Raw genomic sequence first — 24033 nt, 5'->3', positions numbered from 1 at the left:
GTAATACATACAGACTGACCTAGCATTTGCTTTCACAAAAGTCAGTCTTTAATTTCATGAAAGCTGTGCAGCAAATAAAATCAAGAGTTTCGACTTATTCCGTATACTTTAGTTTAATACCCGTCAGCAAATAATGCTATCAACAGGTCAGCGATATGTGTTCCACGGACACTCAGTCAGTACATTTCTACTGCGCTCATATCAGAAAAACTTGAAATCGATATTCTTTTCACTAAACTTTGCAACGTTATTTTATCACAACTAAACTTCACTCATTTCATGTTCAACTTTTTCAAATGCACACCAATCTGTCTGAAAAGTCGTAAATAGAGACCAAAGGGGTTTTGTGAAAATCTGAGTCATCGCTACCGCTACCGTAGCTGTCAATCAAATATTAGTGCCTAAATGCTTTGGGGAATATTGGACAATTGAGATCTTCACTGGGCCGCAGTGCTAGTGCCAATTTAGTCATAAATAAGATAATATTGTTATACTTTTATACATGGCAAGTACCAAGCTCCCAATTGTTACGACTTGAAGCTTGAATGGGAAATGTTGAACAATTAGTTGTGGGTGTAAACGTCAACCTTTACACGTCCTACGTATACACAACAGCCATAAGTGATATTCCTCTAAAGTCCTCCCGTAAATACGTGTAATTTACATTAAAGTTGCTAAAATCATCGATAACTTAAAACAGCAAGGGGCATTGCAAATATCTTTTTCCGACATTTCATAGGCGAATGTTATGCAGTGTTTTTTCGGAGTGTCTGCTGATCGACGCATGTTACCAGCCCATTGTGTTGGTGACAGGTGTGAGATTTTTATGACATCAATTTTATTGATTTGTATTTCTATGAATAATAAGCACTGGTTACCTTTGATAAACGGTTGCCTAATAAAGTACACTGAATCCACTGAACTTTAACATGTCTATATCGCCAGCAAACGTGAAACTGAGATGACATGGGGAACGGTTATTTACGTATACTTTCTAGGGAATTGTATAACATACATGTATATCCATGGCCGATACATGTATTTGACCTAAAACCTGTTGTTCTGTATCTCTTTGTAACGTCGTTATTGTTGTTGTTGTTGTTGTTGTTGTTGTTGTTGTTGTAAAGATTCAGTTTGCTTCATCGTACATTACAGTATAACAAGTATAGTATAGTATAGTATAGTATAGTATATGAAAAGTTTAGAACTACACGTCTGTTTACATGTAATACAGGCTTCAACATGTGCCTTAGTAGGAGTACATTGCGTTAGACTGGTTAGTACCGTGCCTTTACCACGTTTCCTACTCCAACCCGAATTAGCAATTACGATTTTATGTGCATTTCTATTTCAATCGTGCACAATGAACCAAGAAACACAACACTCTAAAAAAATATACACACTTGCCAATGGTCATCACAATAATAAACTTTACCGATGCAACGAACGTTTTGAAGGCCAGCAGTAAATGTAACTGGTTCCCTGACTAATTTAGGAGTTCCCCGCTTGTGGCTCATGATCAAAGTGAAATCGGAAATTGTGTTTGAACTGATATAAAGAAGGCAAGTCAGCTTCATGATAATTTTTTTTGAACAATAATGCGTAGTCCGATTGTCTGATTGCCAAGCAGACTACCGAGAGTTGATTGCTTTTATTTTGATACATAACATGTATCATTGTCAAAATCAACATAAAAAGACACAACGCTGTACTGATGTTGCAATTCAGTGTTGCCACTGTACTGGAAAATTACTGCATCATGGCAAACGCAGGTTCATATAACATATATGGACACAACACAACACAGTACAGTCAATACGTCAAAACACAATAATGAATAAATAAAACAAAAATAAGACATGCCTAACCATAGTTCTCTTCAGCATGTTCAAATTTTATTTTACAAGACAAAAATAGTCATAGACGATACACCATGCCACATGTACAGTGAATGAGTCTTCAGTACACGCACGGGACGGGAAGTTATTTGAAAGACAACGAAAATGCTTTGTGTCACTCTGTGGATGGTAATGAACCCAACCAAGAGAAAATCAAATAAAGTGAGTACATGGTTTTCAAGGTGGCTGGTTATCAGACAAAACTAAAAAGCCCATAGTGTAAAAAAAGATATCTAGAAAATATTTGATGATTACGCGGCAAAACAAGACTAGCAATGTTATCACGAGCGAAAGTGTTCTAGGTGAATTTAACCCTTGACTTATTTTCATAAGGACGTCGAAGGAAACGAGGTCAGTGTGACATCTCAAGCATGATCACCAACGTTTACATGAGAGTACAACTAAATGTTGTCTAAACTTTAGTGGAAGAGAAATTCTGTTGATCAGACACAGAATATTTTCAAATTCTTACAACATCTTGACGATAAGAAGCAAAATGTGACACTGACAGACAGGCTAGTCCGTCCGTACACCATACAAGAGGCACAAACATACCACATGTGCATCTGGTTGACTGGGATTGATTGTGATCACGTAATATTTAGCACTAACTTTATGCTGTTGCTTCCAAATATTAATGAACTGCAATCATTCTAAACAAGTCATGGAAATAGCCAGAAACCTGATAATTTTATGACTGAATATGTTACGATCATAAATTCCCTTACTTTCCGTTAAATTTTCTGATGGGAAGCATTTAGTGTGAAATCTGATAAGCGACATTGATGGGTACAGTGATGTAATCCGTAAACAAATCTAACGTTGGTAACTATTATTTCTGTAAATGGTCCTTAAATATCAAGTACACCTGTCTTCATAGCAAACAGAAATCTGAGGCCAAGTTTTGCCACGAATGGATACATCATTTGACTCCACAATAAAATAAGCTCAGCAACAGCTCAAAAACCTGGCTCAAATTGTATAACACTCGCGCGCACAGCTGAGAGCGCCTGCAGGGTCGGTGTCGGAAAAAAAATCGATTATCTTTTTAGTAAACTTTGCAACACTGTATTATCAAAATTTTGTACCTGTCAATGTACTGCTGCATACAATGTAGTAGAAATACTACTACTAAACACTTCATGGAATATTTGTAACAGTATGTTGTGAAAGTCTACGATGATTTGAAAACAGCAGTGGTTTCGGAATAATATTACAAATATTGTGAGACGCATTGCAAATATTGTTTTCAGGGAATGTCATCAGCAACTTTATAAATCATTACAGAACAATGTATTTGTCTGTACCTTGCTCGGTCGTGATGCGAGCTGTTCAGACAAATATCGGGGGGGGGGGGGGCGGCCTCCTCTCACACAGTTAGGGGTTGGCCGATGGTTGAGGACGCCCCGTCACGGTCACGGCGTACCTTACAGACTAAGCTAATATATGCTCAAACGGATGCATTTTATTGACAATAGGACCAAAAGGCACCATTCCTCTAAATTGTCTCTCACACAATGATTTATTATTATATACTATTTAAACCCCTCCACTTGTAATAATTAAATAATAAGTATATAGTAATAATAATAATAATAATAATAATAATAACACACACACACACACACACACACACACACAAATATATATATATATATATATATATATATATATATATATATATATATATATATATATATATATATATAGTTTTGTGGATACATCATCTGCCACTGCGGTATAGAGCACTGTCTTAGCAGATTGATACTCACCGAGTTATATATATATATATATATATATATATATATATATATATATATATATATATATATATATATATATATATATATATATATATATATATATATATAACAGTATATGTGTGTGTGGTATTATGACACTTAAGTATTGTAGAACAAAAGAGAGACGAGGTTGACTATATTTATGAATTACTCGATAATTACTCGCACCAGGAACATTATTTACACTACTTCTTAGTGGACAATATAATTATGAGTCCCCTCAGGCGTGATCAAGTTCACTGTTCTCGTAGTGTGTATTGAGAATGAGAAACTAACTAGAGTTTTAGTTAGAACTGCTTTGCATGAATATATGAATTACTAAAGCACACATTCGTATATTCTTGTCGATGAAATAGAATATTAGACCACACCTAAAGTTAGAATACAACTTTACAGTTGCGTTGATATAAAACCGGATCATATTATGTTTCACTGTACCTCTTCTATAAAAATATGCCCTTGATTTTGATACAACACATATAAGAGGTTTATCTTACCTTCATGACATTGAATGAAAACAACAAGATAGAATGGTAACAATCGATAATCTTTCATATTCCAAATAGTAGGTAAGTTTCCATGCAAGAGGAGATAGTCGTCTGCTTCGGAGCTTGTAGCCCTAATACGTAATACTGTGGACGCTCCTATCTTTGTTCAGTCGAACTATTGACGCCCTCTGTTGATTAAACAATGGTGAACGTTATTTATACAACCCATAACATCAAAGTAAATCCCTTTCTGTTTGTGCCACAATCTTTAATGACATCCATATCAAGTATACAAATATGCTGTTTCATTTGCTAATTGACAGCATTAGAAAGCCCACATGCTAGGCTTGTAAATAAACCAATTGAAACAATATATTTTTGCACTTGATATGAATGTTATAAATGAGTGTAACACATAGAGAAAGTGCTTTACAAGTACAGAAGGTGTACAAACGGAACCATTACAGACAGGAAATGTACACAAATGAATTGGATTAATAATCACAAGTATAATTTGGGAAAAAAAATACCCGGCTTGAAGTACAATCTTTGACAGCATATGTGGTTAGAAGAACATCTGAACCGTCAAAAAAACTGATGCTATCCCTTGCGCAAAGTTGCGGGAGATGGTATTATTTTGATGAATGCTAAAACATTTTATTCTGGTGACTTTAGAGTTTTAGAATTGCGTAAGTTTGATACATATTTCAAAAATCTTGAAACTCATGATGCTTTTTCCTAAATTTTAAATTTTAAAAGTCTATTTTTTCAAAAATCCACATAATATGGTTATATTGGTTACCATGGCAACTGATGTTCATTACATGACCATTTTTATAATCCAGCATGACAAACTACCCTTTGTAGTGTGGTCAATGTGCAAATAAAAAGATATTCATCAGAGTTGTTTGTGAGATGTATGTGTATATAACGAAAACATAATGTTCACATCAACCATATGTTTCCATGAAAAGAGCTATCCAATTTTATCCAATTTATGTTACACCAGGTAGCACTAACGCATACATACCAAGGAAAGGTTTTTCACTAAATTTGATTTTTTGTCAATGTTTTATATAAAATTTTAGAAAAACGATTACCATATTGTGGTGATTTTGGTTACCATGGCAACAGACGTTGATAAAAAGACCCCTCTTTTGAACTCGGCATAACAAACTACCCCAGGTAGGGTGGTAAACGTTATTTTTATCAAAATTATTATCATTATATAATATTTATTTAATCATTAAAGGTATTATTAGTATACAATATTATTTCATTATATATGTTTATATAGTTACATAAATAGATATAGACGGAGATAGACAGACAGTCAGACGTATATATAGGTAGATCAGACAGACAGAAAGACAGACAGACAGACAGACAGACAGATTGATTGATTGATTGATTGGTTGATTGATTGATTGATTGATTGATTGATTGATTGATTGATAGGTAGACAGATAGATAGATAGATAGATAGATAGATAGATAGACAGATAAGGTTTCACATTGCAGTCAGACAAACAAACACATTTTTAGCTCTCATAACCTTGCACATTTCCGGCCAATTGTTAGTGAATATTGCGCCACGTTCGTCTATGATATGTCTCCTTTTCATGAGAAGTTGGGTTTCGTTTGGCACCTTTATGCTGATCAGTGATTAGTGACTACATCCAAACGATAGCGAAATGAATATTCATTGTCGAGCCGGTCACCTTATGAATATTTAAGTGCAATCGAGCCTTAAAAGCGCCCTCAACATGAACGCTTGCAAAAATGTGTCAACGTACACTGCACTATAGCTGTGTTGACATTTATTTCCATACGTCGTTTGAGTGCTCAGAAGCTCGTCGACAAAATGTGGGGTTTCATCCTCTTTATTCTTGGTAAGTTTAAATCAATGGACGTATATTTTATGAATTTTTATTTGCACATTAGCAGACATTTGTATGCTTCCATCTTGAAGTAGTTTGTTGATACACACACATACTCTAGACAAACTATATCATCTTTAGGGGTCATAAAACGAATCTACATGTTTCAGGGGCTATTGTTGTAAGTGGCAAAACCACCACGGAGGTTGATGTGTTTTTGTTTTTGTTTGGAATTCTAACATTTAACAGTTGAACTGTATTTTAACTGCCCATAAAGTGATAGTTTGTACGATGTTGTTTAAATCTTCCATGGACCATTCAGCTCCTTTGTTTATTACGTTGAATATTCTAGATGTTTTCACACTTCATAAATATTAAGTAGGTTCTTTTATTTATGGTTTGATCCACAAACAATCACCGCATTCTTTGTATGATTATTTCAGAGTTACTAGTCAAGACTATGATACTCCGTTCTGCTTATATCAAAATCTATATCCATGTCATACCAGATCGAACCCAGGTCAATTTTCTATTTTTTTTTTCGGACGCCAAAAAATTGGAATGACATCCCCGTCAGCATAAAATGAATTCTTTGTGTCATTTCAAACAAATATTCAATTAACATCAACTGTCGCAATATAACTGACCAACTGTATATTTGTAATTTTAATCGTGTGTATATTATATATATTTTGAGTCATATTGAGTACCTCGCTGTGAATTTCTGTATATAAATACGTAGTTTGGGAACTGAATCCCCATTTACCCACTGTTTTATTCATTTGGGGTAAATAAACTGATTATATACAATTTAGATGTTCTATTTTGTTAGGGAATGCCAACATAATCGACGAAATAGGTCTTATTTATGTTTGAAAATGTTTTTTTTTGTCACCATATCACCATTTACACACACACACACACACACACACACTATTTGCTCACCTGATGATGCTATGAATATATTGTATTCCGAGCCTCATATTCTGGTTAATTGTCAGACGTCAAAATTGTATCTACACCTTGTTTGTGAGTCATGCAGATATGTGATTATTTTTGACGCGCCTTACATTCGCATTTTACAATTCAATTTAAGAGGGCGCTCTCACGATATCAATGAAGCCACTTGATTATGCATTGCTCATATTTTTAACATAACTGAACTAATGAAGTTAACTGAACTAATGAAGTTCAGTAGTGTTATAGACATGGTGTGATAGCTGTCAGTATTCTGTCTGTCTGTCTGTCTGTCTGTCTGTCTGTCTGTGTTTGTGACTGAGTGTGAGTGTGTGTGTGCGCGCGACTTAAACTCAACAAACATTTTACCGATTGCTTTGGTATTTGGAGAGGACATTGCTTGCGGTGTGTAGTTGGGAAAATGTTCAAGGCAAAGTTATTGAAACACAGGTGTGCGATTTGAGTAAAAGATGTGCGTTTTGATACAGAAAGAATAATCCCAAAAACTATGGGCAAATATTCACTGCTACATCCAAATACAGTTGTGCTACAACGCCATATTTTCATTACTATACATGAGTGAACACTACGAGTACGAATCTTGTGATACTATCAATATAATTTGGATAGGATCTTTGATTGTCCTTAATTTGAAAATAGCAAGATTATTGCTTATTAAGGTTTTTGTCATTTCAGTCTTTCATTAACACCCCCTGCCCTCGGAACCTCTTTGGTCACGACATTACCTGTTATGAGTAAGGGATTTTAGTCTGTCCTTTCTGTACACTCGTTCTGTTGTCCATTCGTCCTTCTGTCTATGTATGGTCATACTTCACAAAAATGTTACCTAATATAGGAGCAAAATCCACACCTGTTAGTTTAAGGACCTAATCCTATTTGTCTGAAAATTGGCACATGTTGGCAAATCTCATAGAAAGCATTTAGTTATAACTCTACAATATGTAAAGTACATGCATGTTGTATCGTATAGCATATATAGAGATCTCTGAATGAACACTTTAAATTCGGTTTCCTTTATATTTCATAGGTATAAATAGCATATATGGTAGTATACAAATCGGACCGGATGTTGATGAAACTGTTACATGCGTGTCATACCTATTGTGCAATTATACAAGTGGAGGAGGAGACCCTATAATTAAGTGGTATAAAGGCACTTCAATAGCAGGTGGAGAGCATATAATTACCTATGATTCCTCAGGCATAAAATATGAACCAGGTTTTACACGCCATGATATTGTTGACCAAGCCACATTACAAATATCCGATTCAATATTATCAGATAGCGATACGTACTGGTGTGAGCTGACTGGACTAGGTGTGCCTTTTGACGATGATTCCCTAATACTCAAAGTCGAAGGTAAAGTCATTATATATATATATATATATATATATATATATATATATATATATATATATATATATATATATATATATATATATATATATATATATAAAAATAATTTCATGAACCATACAATTCTAACCCAAATATTTCGAAGAGACTGAGCTCCTCTTCATCGGTGGGTCTCCAGTTCTGTCAAACAAGTCAAGTTCTGTTGCACTTTAAATACTGAAGACAGTGGTTATTGTCATGCAAAATAGTGTTCTTGTCTTGGAATGGTATGAATATTACACACAGCCAGCTGTGGAGTACTGGTGACTACTGGTTGCTATGTTACTATTTTCTATTGATGCCATTGGTGAGTGTATCTAGTTTTTTTTATCCATAATGATTCACGTAGTTGACGGTAGGTTTTATCTGGTGTGTAGAGTTTTTCAATTGCTATGATTCTAAAGTGTTTGATTGAGTGAGATGGTCCATTGAAGTGAATTGGTACTGGTTCATATTTATTGTTTCTCCTGATTTGTGATAGGTGATTCTGCATTCGTGTGTATATTGTATCACCGGTCTCTCCTACATAGACTATTTTTTCGCAATATGAGCAACGTATTGCATACACCAGGTTTGCTGATTTGCAGTTGATATGGTGTATTATTTTATAATGCTGTGCATTTGGCCCTTGAAATGTGTCTGTCTTCTCCATGTAGGGGCAGATGGCGCATCGTTTGCTCTGACATGGTCTTGATCCTGTTGCTTCTTTGATGAATGCTCTGTGATGTTTACTGTGGACTAGTTGTGAACCGATATCTCTTCCTTTTCTCCAAGCTACCATGGAGAAGACAGACAAATATGAACCAGTACCAATTCACTTCAATGGACCATCTCACTCAATCAAACACTTTAGAATCATAGCAATTGAAAAACTCTACACACCAGATAAAACCTACCGTCAACTACGTGAATCATTATGGATAAAAAAACTAGATACACTCACCAATGGCATCAATAGAAAATAGTAACATAGCAACCAGTAGTCACCAGTACTCCACAGCTGGCTGTGTGTAATATTCATACCATTCCAAGACAAGAACACTATTTTGCATGACAATAACCACTGTCTTCAGTATTTAAAGTGTAACAGAACTTGACTTGTTTGACAGAACTGGAGACCCACCGATGAAGAGGAGCTCAGTCTCTTCGAAATATTTGGGTTAGAATTGTATGGTTCATGAAGTTATTTATATATAGAAAGTCAGTGTTAAGTTATATATATATATATATATATATATATATATATATATATATATATATATATACAGGTTTTGAAAATTTGAACAAAATTACATGCTATTGACCCTACAGAACTGTTTTGTGAGGTGTGTATTCCTCACTCATCAGGGGTAGAATGGAATACGGTATCTGCATTTCCTTACCGTTAAATTCTATTATTCTAATGTTCTTAACAGGGAATATCTACCCTGTAACACAGCGTATTAGCATAGTTAATTATTCTGAAATAATGATTTATGCCTATGCCTACACGACGACACAAGTTCATTCCGTTTATTTAGAGTGCAGCGATGAGGTTGACAAATTATAATGTACTTTTCAGTTATGCAGAGATTACATCTCTGACTGGAGCTGTTGTATGGTCGCGCGCGTTCCATTTGATGTCGTAATCAATTTCTTTATCCTTAAGAAACCATACATACTTACTTAGTTCTGTTGAGTTTCTTGACAGTAGACCAAGTTTTAAAGAAATTGTAGCAGTAATTTTGGAAATATGTGTTGAAAATTTAAAATTTGAACCCAGCCAAACCCCTAAGTATTTGAACTCAACTTGTTTGAGTCAAGCCAGGCCTTGACATGCATTATTTCCTCTGTGAGTGTCACTTCAATATCAGCAACTGATTTACTTGAATACAAAATAGCCCTGCAATATGCATACATAATTACTTGAGCCTTTATAACTGTTTTATATAAAGCGTGAAAAATAAAGGTCCCAAGATTGAACCTTGGGGTACCCCACAAGAAATGCCCATGCTTTCTGATAATGTGGAATTCAACTCTACAATTTGTGTACGGCCTGTTAGATTGCACGGAACCATGTCAATGTACTGCCTTGTATACCAAATTGATGTAGTTTTTGAAGCAGCAGTCCATGATCGAGTGTATCGAATGCTTTGTTCAGATCTAGAAATATTGCACCAGTGAGTTGTTTACGATCAATAATATTAAATAGAATATCTGTAACATGAGTAAGGGCCGTTGCCATAGAGTAACCTGGCCTAAATCCTGACTGACATCTATTTACAATGTCATTTTCATCTAGATAGCTGTACAGCTGATCATGGACAGCTCTTTCCAATATCTTAGAAACTACAGGGAGGATATATATTGGTCGGTAATTACCAACGTCATTTCTATCCCCTTCTTTAAATAATGGCACAACCCTAGCTCGTTTCCACTCTGCAGGAACCTGTCCTGTCTGTAGAGACAGATTAAACATATATGTCAATATCAATGAAGATGATATATACGGAGCCGCATATTTAAGTAACCGTGCACTGACATTGTCAATACCAGTGGCTTTAGCAATACAGAGTTTCGACAATTGTCTACAAACATACTCAGTGGTTATGGGCTTAAAGTGGAAGTTACTGTCACATAGGGTTAAAAGTGTATTATTTCGATTTGTAAAGTTCATTGCCAGCTTGGACCCAATTGTAGTAAAAAAGTTATTACATGCATTTGCTATAATTTCTGTATGGGTTGTGATGTGGTCATCCACTTTCAAACTCATGACACTCTCATTAGACTGGCTTGGCAACAATTTTTTTCAAAGTGTGCCAAAGATTTTTTGAGTCACTGCTATTTTGATCTAATTGAGATGTAAAATATTATTTTTTCAATTGCACCCCTATGTTGTTAACATAATTTCTAACTTTCTTGAATTTTGCCCAAACACTGGCATCCTTATGTTTCTCTGCATAATGTATTGGACACTGTTTGCTACAGTATAGACATATTGTATATGCTGAGTATATATATATATATATATATATATATATATATATATATATATATATATATATATATATATATATATATATATATATATATATATATATATATATATATATATATATAATGCTTTTCATCACAATGGAAATCTGCTAACGTAACACCTATATTTAAAAATGGTGCTACAGATAACAACTCCAGCTACAGACCTATTATAGTTTTACCGGTGTTGTCTAAACTACTTTGTCATTATTTGTTTTTCTGTATATGTTCATGTTAATATGGTACATTTCCTTTGCTAGACGTTGTGTTAGAAGAGCCTTTGGCTCAACAATTTATCTTGTTTACTGTTTGCCACATACAAAACAAGCCCTAATGACATCTTGTGTAGCTTGGCTTTTTAGTCTTTGTCCGGACGGGGACTTATGGATTGGATTACATCCGTCTGTTTGTCCATCTGTCCATCTAGAGCCGTTTCTTGGAGATGCCTGGACCGATTTTTTTTAAAACTTGGTACAGGGGCAACATACTATAGCATTCATAAGCACATCAATTTGCTTTATGATACGATTCAATATGGCCGCCTAGCAGCCATTTTGTTTGCGAATTTTCCCTGTCCAAAGCCATAACTCAGACATGCTTAATTGAACAGATCTCATTCAAAGTTAGTATTAGGACAGTGTTTTATGACATACATGTGCACATTCATTGTTGTCGTGATACGATCCAATATGGCTGCCTGGCAGCCATTTTATTTGCGAATTTTCTAAGTCCAAAGCCATACCTCACACATGCTTGAACAGATCCCATTCAAAGTTGGTATTAGCACAGTTTTCCATGACATACATGTGCATATCCATTTTCGTCATGATACAATCCGATATGGCTGCCTGGCAGCCATTTTGTTGGCACAGATTTCATGTCCAAAGCAAAAACTCAAGACATGCTTTAGTGATATCAAAAACAACCATATTAGGCTAAACAACATTAACTAGGTTTGAAAATGACAACATAAACTGACAGTTCCTTAAAACCCAATCATAGCGGGGACTATGTCATTTTCAATGACTTCTGAGAATATGTCGTGTAACTGAGGACAAACTGCACATTATTGTAAAATGCATATACATTGCCATACAAGTGTAAAATGTGCATATGACATTTGATGAAACATGCAACAGATATTGATCATACAGAGATATGATAGTTCTTAATGAAATTTAGAGCTGTCAATTTATTGCTCATTTGCATAATTAACGAACTTTGGCAATTATGGCCTAGACCAAGATTTCTCAAACGGTCTGAAAATTAGACTCTCTAAACAAGAAACAATCAGAGCTATCCAAAACACTAGATAGTATCATCCACAGTGACACACGTCATGAAATCCAACAGAGAGTTCAAAGGTCACAGTTACTTAAACATGAAACATCGAAAGCGTGACAAATAAACAAGTATGGCCGACTCACAGTGAATTACCACGCACAGGAAAAATCGGGTGCACCCAATGTGAGGAGACTATCTGAGAGCTTAGCCCGCATATATAAGGGGTATGGTATCACCACCTAACATCATAAACCCACTAACACTTTGAGGCAGTTGCTGGTACGACCTAGGGATCTCACCCCACCAAGTCAGGTCTGTCGACCAGCGTATCACGTCAAGTGTGGGGGCACTGGTGAGGATGCAATCTGTGAAGAGGAATACATCGGGGAAATGGAGAGGACTCTGAAAGCCAGAATAAGTGAACATCGTTGGCCGAGCTGCACATCATCGGAGGTCTCCAGACATCCACTCAAGGATCACTCGGGTCATTCATTCGACCCTGACAATGTTACTATTTTGGATCATGAGTCGGACTTGTTTAGGCGAGGGGTTAAGGAAGCGATTCATGCTTGGACTTTAAAACCATCCATGAACCGTGATGGGGGACGTTACCAATTTCCGAGAATCTGGGACAATTGTCTGACGTTACGCATGCGTCGTGACGTCAGAAAACATTGACAAAGCCATGTAAAGCTTTGGTAAGCTAATTAAATGTTGGTGCAATGCGAAGTTAAACCTATTAACATAATATGTCTGTGGCTGGAAGTGACCTCTTCATCATGGTTGTGTTGATGTTCATATTTTTGTTGGTAATAAATGTTAATCTGTAAGTGATCATTATTACCCCCAAATGTGTTACCATGACTACTACCGAGAATTTAACAAGTCTACGTATACCATCCTTGTCCCTTGGGTGTTGTATGACAAACCTGATATTCCCTATAGTTTGATTTGCAACAACAAGGAGAAAGCATAATTGTCGTCATATAATGAAATGCATGATAATGGGTTTCGAATAAACAACAATTAAATGACAGTTTAAATAGACCTTAATTCCTTCACCTCTGAAGTGATATTTTAGGGAGTTGTAAAACTTGAACCAAATATAGGTTATCTTTGTTAGAGGGTTATTAAGACATTATTGTCATTAAATTATAAAATACTGTGTATAAACAAATATATATATTATTATTAGCACAACAACAAAGGTGTATTAACATGACTAGTGGCAATAATATAGCAAAGTCCAATGTTGTTGTTCCTATGAAATGAGATAAATTTCATATATATATATATATATATATATATATATATATATATATATATATATATATATATATATATATATATATATATATATATATATATATTGATGAGCAACTACAAATCAGAAAAATAGCTTTGTAACACAAGTGTAGAATTTGGGAAATGATTGGTTATGTAGGATTTTGGTTACATTCTTTTTTTTCTTGGCACGCATACCTATCAATTTTATCACTCCTTCACTTTGAGCTGACGTTATTATGGGTGTTTCAAAACTTACACGTGCACTAGGTTTAACTGGGTCATGTTGTTCATCAAACTATCAAAGTTGTACTTGCTAAAATTAATCATTCATAATTAGTGGTCAATATTATCTGCAGACAGTGTAGTGATATTTTATTCACTCTAAATTGACATCGAGTATGTTAATCAGTGGACAATATTAGCCATAACAATACAGAAATTGGTGTGGGTGTTTCTAGATGTGTCAATCTGCACTGACCCTAACACATACTGTGCTCTAACTTAATTTGTAGTAATTTATGTCTCTGTCATCATGGATTTCTATATTACTGAGACTGGGACGAAGAGTTTGATATATGTATTATGCTAGTTATTTTCCGGTTGTGGTATCTCGAAAACTAGGCAACTTTTCAGGGCTCTGCTGCTCTACTATTCACTGCATTCAGACAATCAATTAGGAAGCTTAAGACTGCACACTCAGTCAGTGCCTTTGGGCCAGTCAAGTGCCTTCTTAATGGAAGCATGTGCTATCACATCAAGTTTACCTTAAGTTTCCTCAACCTCTGCCATTTTTTGCATCTTGATGACTGTAGCTGTAGCAAAGTGAAGGTTTGGGCATGAGGATTCAGACTTGTGCCCATTTTTGGTCTCCTCCAACTTGCACTCTTTTTTCAATGTTGACAGGAACGGCAATATCAGAGTGTTTCTTTGCTTATCTTAATGCGTTGCCCACACCATTCATTCACATTTACCTAACTGTTCTCTATAAAAGCAATTAGAAGATATTTTCATTTGTTGCCATTTTCCTCTGCCATTTCTTCATCAATGACTCTCTGTCTTGCTTCAGCAACTTCAAGTTATGTCTTTACCTCTAGTTCTTGTTCATTGTGGCTCAGCTCCAACTCGTCTTATTTCAACTTTAGTTTGACTTGTTCTATATATTTGTTCCTGTCCCTGTTTCTTACATACATTCTTTAATATTACCTCACGTATGAATTCAAAAATAACTATACATATACATGGCCTGCCTATTCCATTGCACAGTACAGAAGTTAAGGTGTTGGCAAGGAATGCAAAACTTCCTCATTTTAAGGAGGGTGACAATTTTGACACCTTCCTGTGCACTTTTGTAGACAACCGCCTATGGTTGGCCAAAGGAGATAAAGACTGTTTAACTGGGACCTATATGTTCGGAGAAAACACAGGGTGCATTTTCTAGGCTACCACTTAGGGGAAGTCGGGGGGGGGGGGGCAATCATTTCACAGCCTACAGGATACTAGCTGTGATATAAGTATGGTGAAACCAAGTGTAGCAAACATGGGACAGACATACCCAATGCTACACCCTTGTTTACTTTGGTCCACATGAACCAGTGACAGTACCAATGGCTATCATTGACTTTGATTGCGAGGCATTTTCTGGACTATTATTAGTTGGTGTGCCTGCGGGCATACCCTGTGATATTCCGCTGGGTAAGGACACTATGCAGTCGAAGGGAAGTTGGAAAACAGCATGGGCAGATATTGACATTTTACATAAAAAAAGTCTTCACAATAAATCTTTATATGGTAATGTATGTTTGTTGTTATTGGTCCATTTCTGATGCCCTTGCTGTCCATTAACTGTGCCAAGCATCACAGCATAAGGAATCTGAGGAAAACTAATTTATGCCTACTCATCATTTCATTTATAGCATTCTACCCTTTCTCCACAGAAATAACGTCTGATGTTAGTCTTTTTATATCGGACGAAATAGTCATTGAAAGCACATCCGGAATGTCCACGGTGGTAAACATGACATGTACAATATCAACAACCTACGATGTAGAATATGACTGGGAATTAGACGGAAATCATATAGATCTTACAGACGAAAGATACTTCAGTAATGAGAACGGGAATGTTATCAGTATACGCAATATTACAAGATATGATACTGGGAACTATGTATGTATTGTTTCTAGATGTGACTTCACCGTGAAAGCAGAAGAAGAATATCTAAATGTAACATGTAAGACTCATTATTAAGTTACCCATATTCAATAGCACTATTGATTCAATCTGTTACATATCCTTTCCAAACGGTTGCTGTATTTTTGGAGTGTGACTGAAATTCAAATGTCAAATAGTCCAAGAAAAAAACACGCGACCATAAAATAGGAGGTTTTAGTGCGTACATATCACAAAATAAATTTTCATCATCTGATATGTCATATATAATATTCGATAAGGCAACTTATCGGATGAAAACGTATGCACGCACGTATGTTTATAATGTGATATTGGATGGTTGTATGTTTATATGACTACAATATGTTAATATTGTGTATATACCTGAGCCATATTGCTTTTCATACCTATCATGACGTAGATCCACCCGAAATCATGAAAATAACACACAGCTGCAACAGTGGAGACACTATATGTGAAGCTGATGCAAATCCTCCCCCTGTGTATGATATAATAACAGATGGAAACACTGTAACGTGTTGTGCTGAAAACAGCATCGGTACTGATTGTTCTGAAGTGGTGGATGAATGTGGTAAGTTTTTATTTTTTTTTAATCTGGCAGACAAATTGTGAATTTTTGCAATATGCATAGAAGTCATTCTTCTTGGCACAAATGACTCTATGTTCAGTATGTTTATGTCATGATAAACAGTCTGTATGCTTGCTTGTGTGGAGATGATTGACGTTAAATTTTAAAAATTCTTCTAAGTAGTTCATATTCCCAATTTTATGATAGATATCTCCACATAAAGTTTGATACAGATAATTAAAAAATCATGAAACTTTGTTACACCAGATATCATCAACTAGTGTACGCCAACAGCAATGATGTTGTTTCCTAAATTTGAATTTTTTGAAGTGTTTTATGTCTAATATTTCAAACAATCACATAATATGGTTATTTTGGTTACCATGGCAACTGATGTTCATTAAATGACCACTTTTTTGAATTCAGCATGACAAACTACCCTTGGTAGTGGGGTCAATGTGCAAATAAACAGATATTCATCAGATTTATAATGTTATTTGTGAAATGTATGTGTATGTAATGAAAACATAATTTTCATGTCTACCTTATGTTTCCATGGAAACAGCCATCCAATTTTATACAGTTTATGTTACACTAGGTAGCACTAACTCATACATGTCTAATACAATTACATTAACACTGTAAGGTACATCAACTAACTTTATAGGATATACACAATTTGTTATGGTTAATGTATGTACTGAATTGTATTGAAATTGAAGCATGCAGTCGTAAGATATAGCCTAATTACCAAGAATCATTAATAATGCAAATTATTTATTAACACTGAAAGGTACACCAACAAGCTGTACAGGACATATGTGATTGTTATGGTTAACGTGTGTACTGAATTATATTGGAATTGAAGTATGTATTCTTAAGATATAGCCTAATTACCAAAAATAATTAATTATGCAAATTATTCATTGACGCTGTAATATACATCAACGAATCTTATAGGACAAATGTATGTTGTTATGTTTAACGAATATACTAAATTATATTGAAATTGAAGTATGCAGTCTTAAGATATTGCGTATTTAATTGATTTCATTAATATGCAAATTTCTCTAATCAAACATTAACAGATCTAGCTCAAAACCTAATCAGGTCTAGCTATTACCCTAAAGGTTATATATCCTAAATTTGATTACAATTGAGCCAGCCGATTTTTAGAAAATGATGACACAGACAGACAGATAGACAGACAAACAGACACACAGACAAACATTCCCCTTTTATTACCTCCCGTACCCTTACGGGAGGTAAAAATAAAAGCAATCAACTTCTGGGATGGGGAAAAATCAACAATCTGAACATTATGCTTGGTTCGAATTATTATTTGTTGAGTCAATAAATTCTAGTTATCATTAGAGGCATTTTGATATCGACTTGTAACAGTAGTTGAGCTCCTAGTTTTATTGAGGTCTGAATCAGCAACAGCATTTGCTGATCAACTTAAACCCTATATACTCTCCAAAATCACAAGCATTTTCTAATATTGTCAAGAAAAGCCAACAGCAATCCATTGAACATAGTAAAGTCATCATTGAAAGAAGATTCCTCACTCTTAGATCAATTCTGACGAGCATCAAAGTTCGAATTACTACTGTGTGTCATTACTTACTGTACTAACTGACATGAAACGGTACTCTCTATGACGTCATAATCCCCTAAAGGGAGATCAGTAGGTAAAAAATAGCACCAATGGCACTGTAGCACAACTGTACTGTACAGTTTTAAAAATGTGTAATACATGGTGAGCCATTCTAGGTATAGTTGGTCATTTGCACATTTACGTATATTTTTGAATGCTTATTCATTTGTCTATCAATTCATGTTGTTATCCTTGCAATACACATGATTATTTGGCTGTTGATATGGGCGTGGCCTTGTTGCTTGGCAAATCTTCATACATTTTTTGAACGATTATTCAATTGTCTATTAATCACTTTTGCTATCTTTGCATAATATGTTATCAATTAGCTGTTGCTATGGGCGTGGTCTTGTTGCTAGGAACATCTGCATACAGTTTGTGAATTCAATTCCTGCAAAATACGTGATTATTTCTCTGTTGCTATGGGTATGGCCTTGTTGCTAGGCAAATTTACATACATTATTTGAATGTTTATTCAATTGTCTATCAATGTGTGATTTGGATAAAAACAATTCTGTTTTTTGGTCAAAAAGTTAAAAAACTTAAAGTTAAAAACTACTTGGCAGATCGGTCTGAAATGTGGTGGGAACAGTTCAATTTTTAACTTATGTAAATTGATTTTTTGATGAGAAGTCGAAAAAAATTATCAATCTTTGAATCTTGTGAATCTTGAAATCTTTGACAGTGTGTTTCTGTATTCTTTATTCACTGTGTCCATTTTTAGGTTGATTCCCTGTCCCCCGTCAGTCAAAATAACATGGTCAATTAACCTAAACATTTGATGTGTAGGTTTCATTTGATGAGCAGATATGTTTCTTCAAAACAAATTGATTGTGTCATTGCTATGCAAACTTGGTCTAGAAATAGAATTTTGGGTGAAAATACTTCAAAAATCTACTAAAAAATTACTGGGCAAATTCTGTTGAAATTTGTTCTGTAGATGTTTTGGGATGAGCAGATATAAATTTCTTCAAGACAAATTGACTGGGTCATTAATATGCAAACATGGGGTACAAATAGAATTTTTGGTAAAAATGCTTTGAAATCTTCTCCAAACCTACTGGGCCAATAGAGCTGAATTGTATTGTGTTGGTGTCTTGCGATAAGCAACTATAGGTAAAAATATATTTTTTGTAAAATGGTTACTATAAGTTAAAAGTGCAATATTTACCAACTTTCTGTGTAAAATATGTGCTATAGTGACTGTGAGTCATCACTAACCACTTTATAACATTTTAACATAACTGCATAGTGAAAGAGCTGAACAACAGAACGTTACATAAAAAAACAAAAACCAGCAGAGCTATTCCGACCGATAGGTCGCTTGTTCACAATGTTGTTGAGTTTTAGTCACCTGTTGACTACGCTCGTCATAGCCTTAATGATAAAGAAGTCTGCCTATGACGTCACAAAATAAGCTTGGTTAAGGTGGGGCCGGAAATACCCGAGCTCTCGAAGTAAATCCGACGGGAACGGACTGAAAATCTGTCATTTCAAGGTGTTTGCAGACGTTTTTTTAAAGTTTTAAAACCACAATACGTTTCACAAACATGTCGATTAGCAAAGTAGCAAAAATGAATGTGAGTATTTTGAACCGCTATTAAGTCAAAGGGGGGTTCATCTCATGATGTATGGCAAACGTGAATGAATGGTCAAATGAAAGACATAATATGACGAGGATCGTCGTCGACCAAGACATATCGAAAGCGTACAGAGAAAGCAAAAATACGAACATGTATAACATTTAAACATCACTATAAAGTCGAATTTATCTAGGTTGCACTGCTCATACCTTGCACAAATTAGACTTGGTATTTTACCACTCCAAATAGAAATTGGTCGTTTCAGAAATGAAACTTTAGCAAATAGAAAACTTATCTTCTGTAATGCAGATCAAATTGAAGACGAAAAACATTTTGTCATGAAATGTTCGTTTTATGATGACCTAAGATTAACTATGTTAACAGATGTAACTAGAAGTTTAGGCACATTTTCTGATTTTAATATTGAGGAAAAAATTCACTTTCTTAACGAACGATGTACACGTCGTATGGCTATATATGTGTATAATGATTTTGAGAGAAGGAAAGAATTTTATAATGACTTATAAGTCCGAAGGGGATAGGCAGATGTATACGTTTCGTGTATTTATTGTAATTTAAATCTGCACGTCACTATATACTACTATAACCTTTGTAAATCATAGACATAGAACCCTACGGCCTCGCAATGGATGGTAGGGCATACGGTAGTTTTTTTTCACGACTGATTCGGTTTATTCTGCCCCTGTATTTGCACGATACTTATTGCATACGTAAGCGGCTAATTTGCATAGTTACTTGATACTTTAGAACTGGCGATGGTCAAGAAAAGGTGAAATACTTTATGAACCAACAAACAATTGTTCAAAAAGTGTGTAACAACCTGAAAGATGCGTAAAAACCATGTATTTGCTTATCTTCATCAGGGGTTGGTTTTGCTTTAAGATCTATTTTATCTCAATTTATCTAATTTGCATAGCCAACAGTGAAAATGCCGACTTTATTCTAACTGTACATTAACGTACACACAATTGTACATATGTAATTAATTGTAGTACATACAGATTTAAGTACAATTCAACACTTTACTTTCAGGATGTTGTTCGTCATGGGAAATTGCATTGATAATATGTGCCATTATCATTGCTTTGCTACTCATAACAGCGCTAGTTATATGGTTTGTGCCCCTTCCACCATGCAAAGCTGCTAAGGGAAAACTGACAGGTCTATGTTTAAAAGGTATGTTATCCTTATTTACATTATCACTTGTTATATCGATATATTTATTTACTGACAATCTTTGAATCTCTTTTCGATATGCCAATAAGAACTATTATCGATTAACTTTTACTAGGGAATCATACTTAGCAAGAGGTACACACGGAATCACTGTACAGGGACACAACAGAATATAACTTGAAGACGGTTTATTTAATAGTATAACGTCTGGCTCACCAATCGAGAGGAACGTCAGTGTGATCAGAAACATAGATCGTCCAACTGTATCGTCCAGCCGAGATAATCCAGCCCTAAATCATTCTTCACAGATCGAAGAGATCGTCCCAGAAGATAGTTCTCTCCTCCTTCCTTCTTTCCTTTCTTTTTAAACACTCCAAGTTACAACAGATATAGCCCAGAAGAGAGGCGTTTCTCAATATGTATGTGACACACTCAACAGTAAAGACAAATGTAAATCAACAGCTTGAAAAAAAGGCAGTAGAGGCACGACGATATAGCCCAGAAGAGAGGCGTTTCTCAATATGTAAAACATATTAAAATCATACTACAATTCTTATTCAAATGTCAGGTTTCACGTCACTAGTCATTCCAGATAGTTGATTGGATTGAAGTTCTTGATATCTGCATATAGTGACGTGATATTCAGATTATTATCTTACGTACCCAAGCGTATTTACTATCAAAATATTCTTATGACAGGTGTTGCTGACTAGTAATGTATACAAATTCTATTCTTTTGAAATTGTAATAAGTTTGTATGATATCAACCCGACATTGATGTCAGCAGCCTATTTGTCTGCAACTTCGATATAGTATATAATAGTGTCTTGTGTCTTCAGTTCCGTATTGTTAGTTTGAACTTTACTACTAACAAAGGCTATACAAATACAACCGGAAATCAATTTCACACTGTCATTGAAATTGCTAAAAATACATTTCTCCATTGTTTCATCCAGTTGCTTTCTTTTGTTACTCATGTTTCATTGTATCTTATTGGAATTTCTTGCTTTGTGTTCAAACCTGTATATTGGTTTTGTTAAAGTGCTTGGTTTAAGACAATAGAATCCATTAAATCGATACCATATTGGTTTTCTATCTGCAGTTTATGTTTTCTAGGTACAAAATATCTCAAGTTCTACAGTTGGAATGTATGTGGCACTCCTATTATTCCAAGCAAAACGTCCCAGTTATAAAATAAGTAATAAGGTAATAACATATGTGACACTCAGTAAAATTGTCTCTAAAAAAGGCAAAATATAAAAAGTCATAAAAGTGCAAAAGACTAAAAAGTAAAATCTAATTTTTATTCCCACTACCACCAAACATACAATGTAAAATAATGCTCAAACCAGATTTAAACCGAAAGCCTTCCGTAAGGAATTTCATGATTTATGCAAGAAATTTAGCTTTATATCTGTGATTCGTCAAATCCCAATGAAAGTTAATAGTTGTCAAAAATGTTGTTGAAATGCCTGCCACGCCTCCTATTCTCAGCACAGGAAAGCTTGCCATCCTCGACTTCACTCGGCTTTCGTGATCCCCTACATACCCGGCATATGGCATGCCGCATGTGCGTGTTGAACTTCCTTATGTGTTGAACTTCCTTCTGTCCCACCACGAGTTTACGGGAAAATTGGCAAGATTTTGTTGAGTGGCGCGCCCTCACTGTACACTATTATATAGAGGTCAATGTATATAGGTCACCATTATTGATACCTTGTAGCCAAATTTTCTTCGAAGGCTAGGCGAGGCTTGGTCTATTTTCCATATTTTGACCACACACATGATTTGGGTATAAATTATAGATTATTACACTTGATAAATATGTGACAGTGTATTTATATCCTGAGATACAGAGCTAGATAAATGATTATGTTCAAGCCTTGCAACAAACAGCGGTAGTTTGTTATCGAGAGAAATCGGAAAAGAACACGGTAAAAAGGAGACGGTTTATGGTCAATATAATACTTCGTAAACTTCTAATCGAAAATCTAAAAAGACACGATTTCTCTTTATTCATCTGCGCATTAGTGTGTGAAATCTGAAAATGATAAGTCCATATTTGACGAAATTGAAACAATGATACATATTTGTGAACTCAGCGCTCATTGTAAACCTATTTTAAGGCCAAGAAAAAAAATTGTTTTCTGGTGAGTTTGAATCACTTAAATACCCTGCCTCAGAGTCTTCTTTTGTCTTGTGTTTGTCCAGCCAATGCAGAGTGCAGATCCAAGGGAAACTCAAAATAATGTTGGCACGTATGAAACCCCTGAAAACAGAGTCTTTCTCAGTGTAGAGCTATGTAGAGGACGAGCATAAAGTTGGTGTCAGATTCAGATTCAGGTAGCATCATATTGAGCATCAGATAGGCTCAGACCTGAATACACCTGACGGCAGTGAAGCAGAATCCTTCCCTGTAGTCTCAACGGTATTATTTCAGGTGTCCATCGGGTGTCTTCGGATCTGAGGCCATCTGACGCTCAAATATAACGTTCATAAGATAATGCTACCTGAATCTGAATCTGAATCTGACGCCAACTTTATACTCGTTCGACCCATTAATTACTCAAATTGGTCATTAATATTCATCGGATTATTACTAAAACCTAATCAGTTCTGGCCATTACCCTACGGAACATGAAATTTCGTTTGAATTGATGCAGCCGTTGTTTCGGAAATCGTGATACAGACACACACACGCACAGACACACAGATTTCATCGGTATATTATCACCTTCCTTACGGAAGGTAATAAAAGGAATGTCTTAAAAATAAAAATCGACTCGAAAAATAAAAAGGCATTGAAAGT

At 35.1% G+C, this 24033-nt stretch overlaps 1 protein-coding gene across 1 annotated transcript; it reads left to right on the top strand.

The window, feature by feature from the left end:
- The first annotated feature begins 6052 nt into the window (after positions 1-6052).
- On the top strand, positions 6053-21433 carry LOC144440005 (cell adhesion molecule CEACAM5-like). The gene is made up of 6 exons (XM_078129233.1): positions 6053-6080; positions 8074-8406; positions 15963-16259; positions 16620-16790; positions 21081-21224; positions 21340-21433. The coding sequence occupies exons 1-6, from the start codon at positions 6053-6055 to the stop codon at positions 21351-21353; spliced, it is 987 nt and encodes a 328-aa protein (XP_077985359.1). The 3' UTR covers positions 21354-21433.
- Positions 21434-24033: the final 2600 nt, after the last annotated feature.

The sequence above is a fragment of the Glandiceps talaboti genome, chromosome 9 (assembly GCF_964340395.1).
Source record: "Glandiceps talaboti chromosome 9, keGlaTala1.1, whole genome shotgun sequence".
NCBI lineage: Eukaryota > Metazoa > Hemichordata > Enteropneusta > Spengelidae > Glandiceps > Glandiceps talaboti.
This window is presented reverse-complemented; position numbering and strand designations above follow the sequence as displayed.

What these genes read in the sequence shown, in the direction of transcription:
- LOC144440005 (XM_078129233.1), top strand. Translation starts at nt 6,053, where the DNA reads ATGTGGGGTTTCATCCTCTTTATTCTTG. An exon ending in CCTAATACTCAAAGTCGAAG is followed by an intron (nt 8,407 to 15,962) that starts GTAAAGTCATTA and finishes CTTTCTCCACAG; the next exon opens with AAATAACGTCTGATGTTAGT. An exon ending in TGAAGTGGTGGATGAATGTG is followed by an intron (nt 16,791 to 21,080) that starts GTAAGTTTTTAT and finishes CTTTACTTTCAG; the next exon opens with GATGTTGTTCGTCATGGGAA.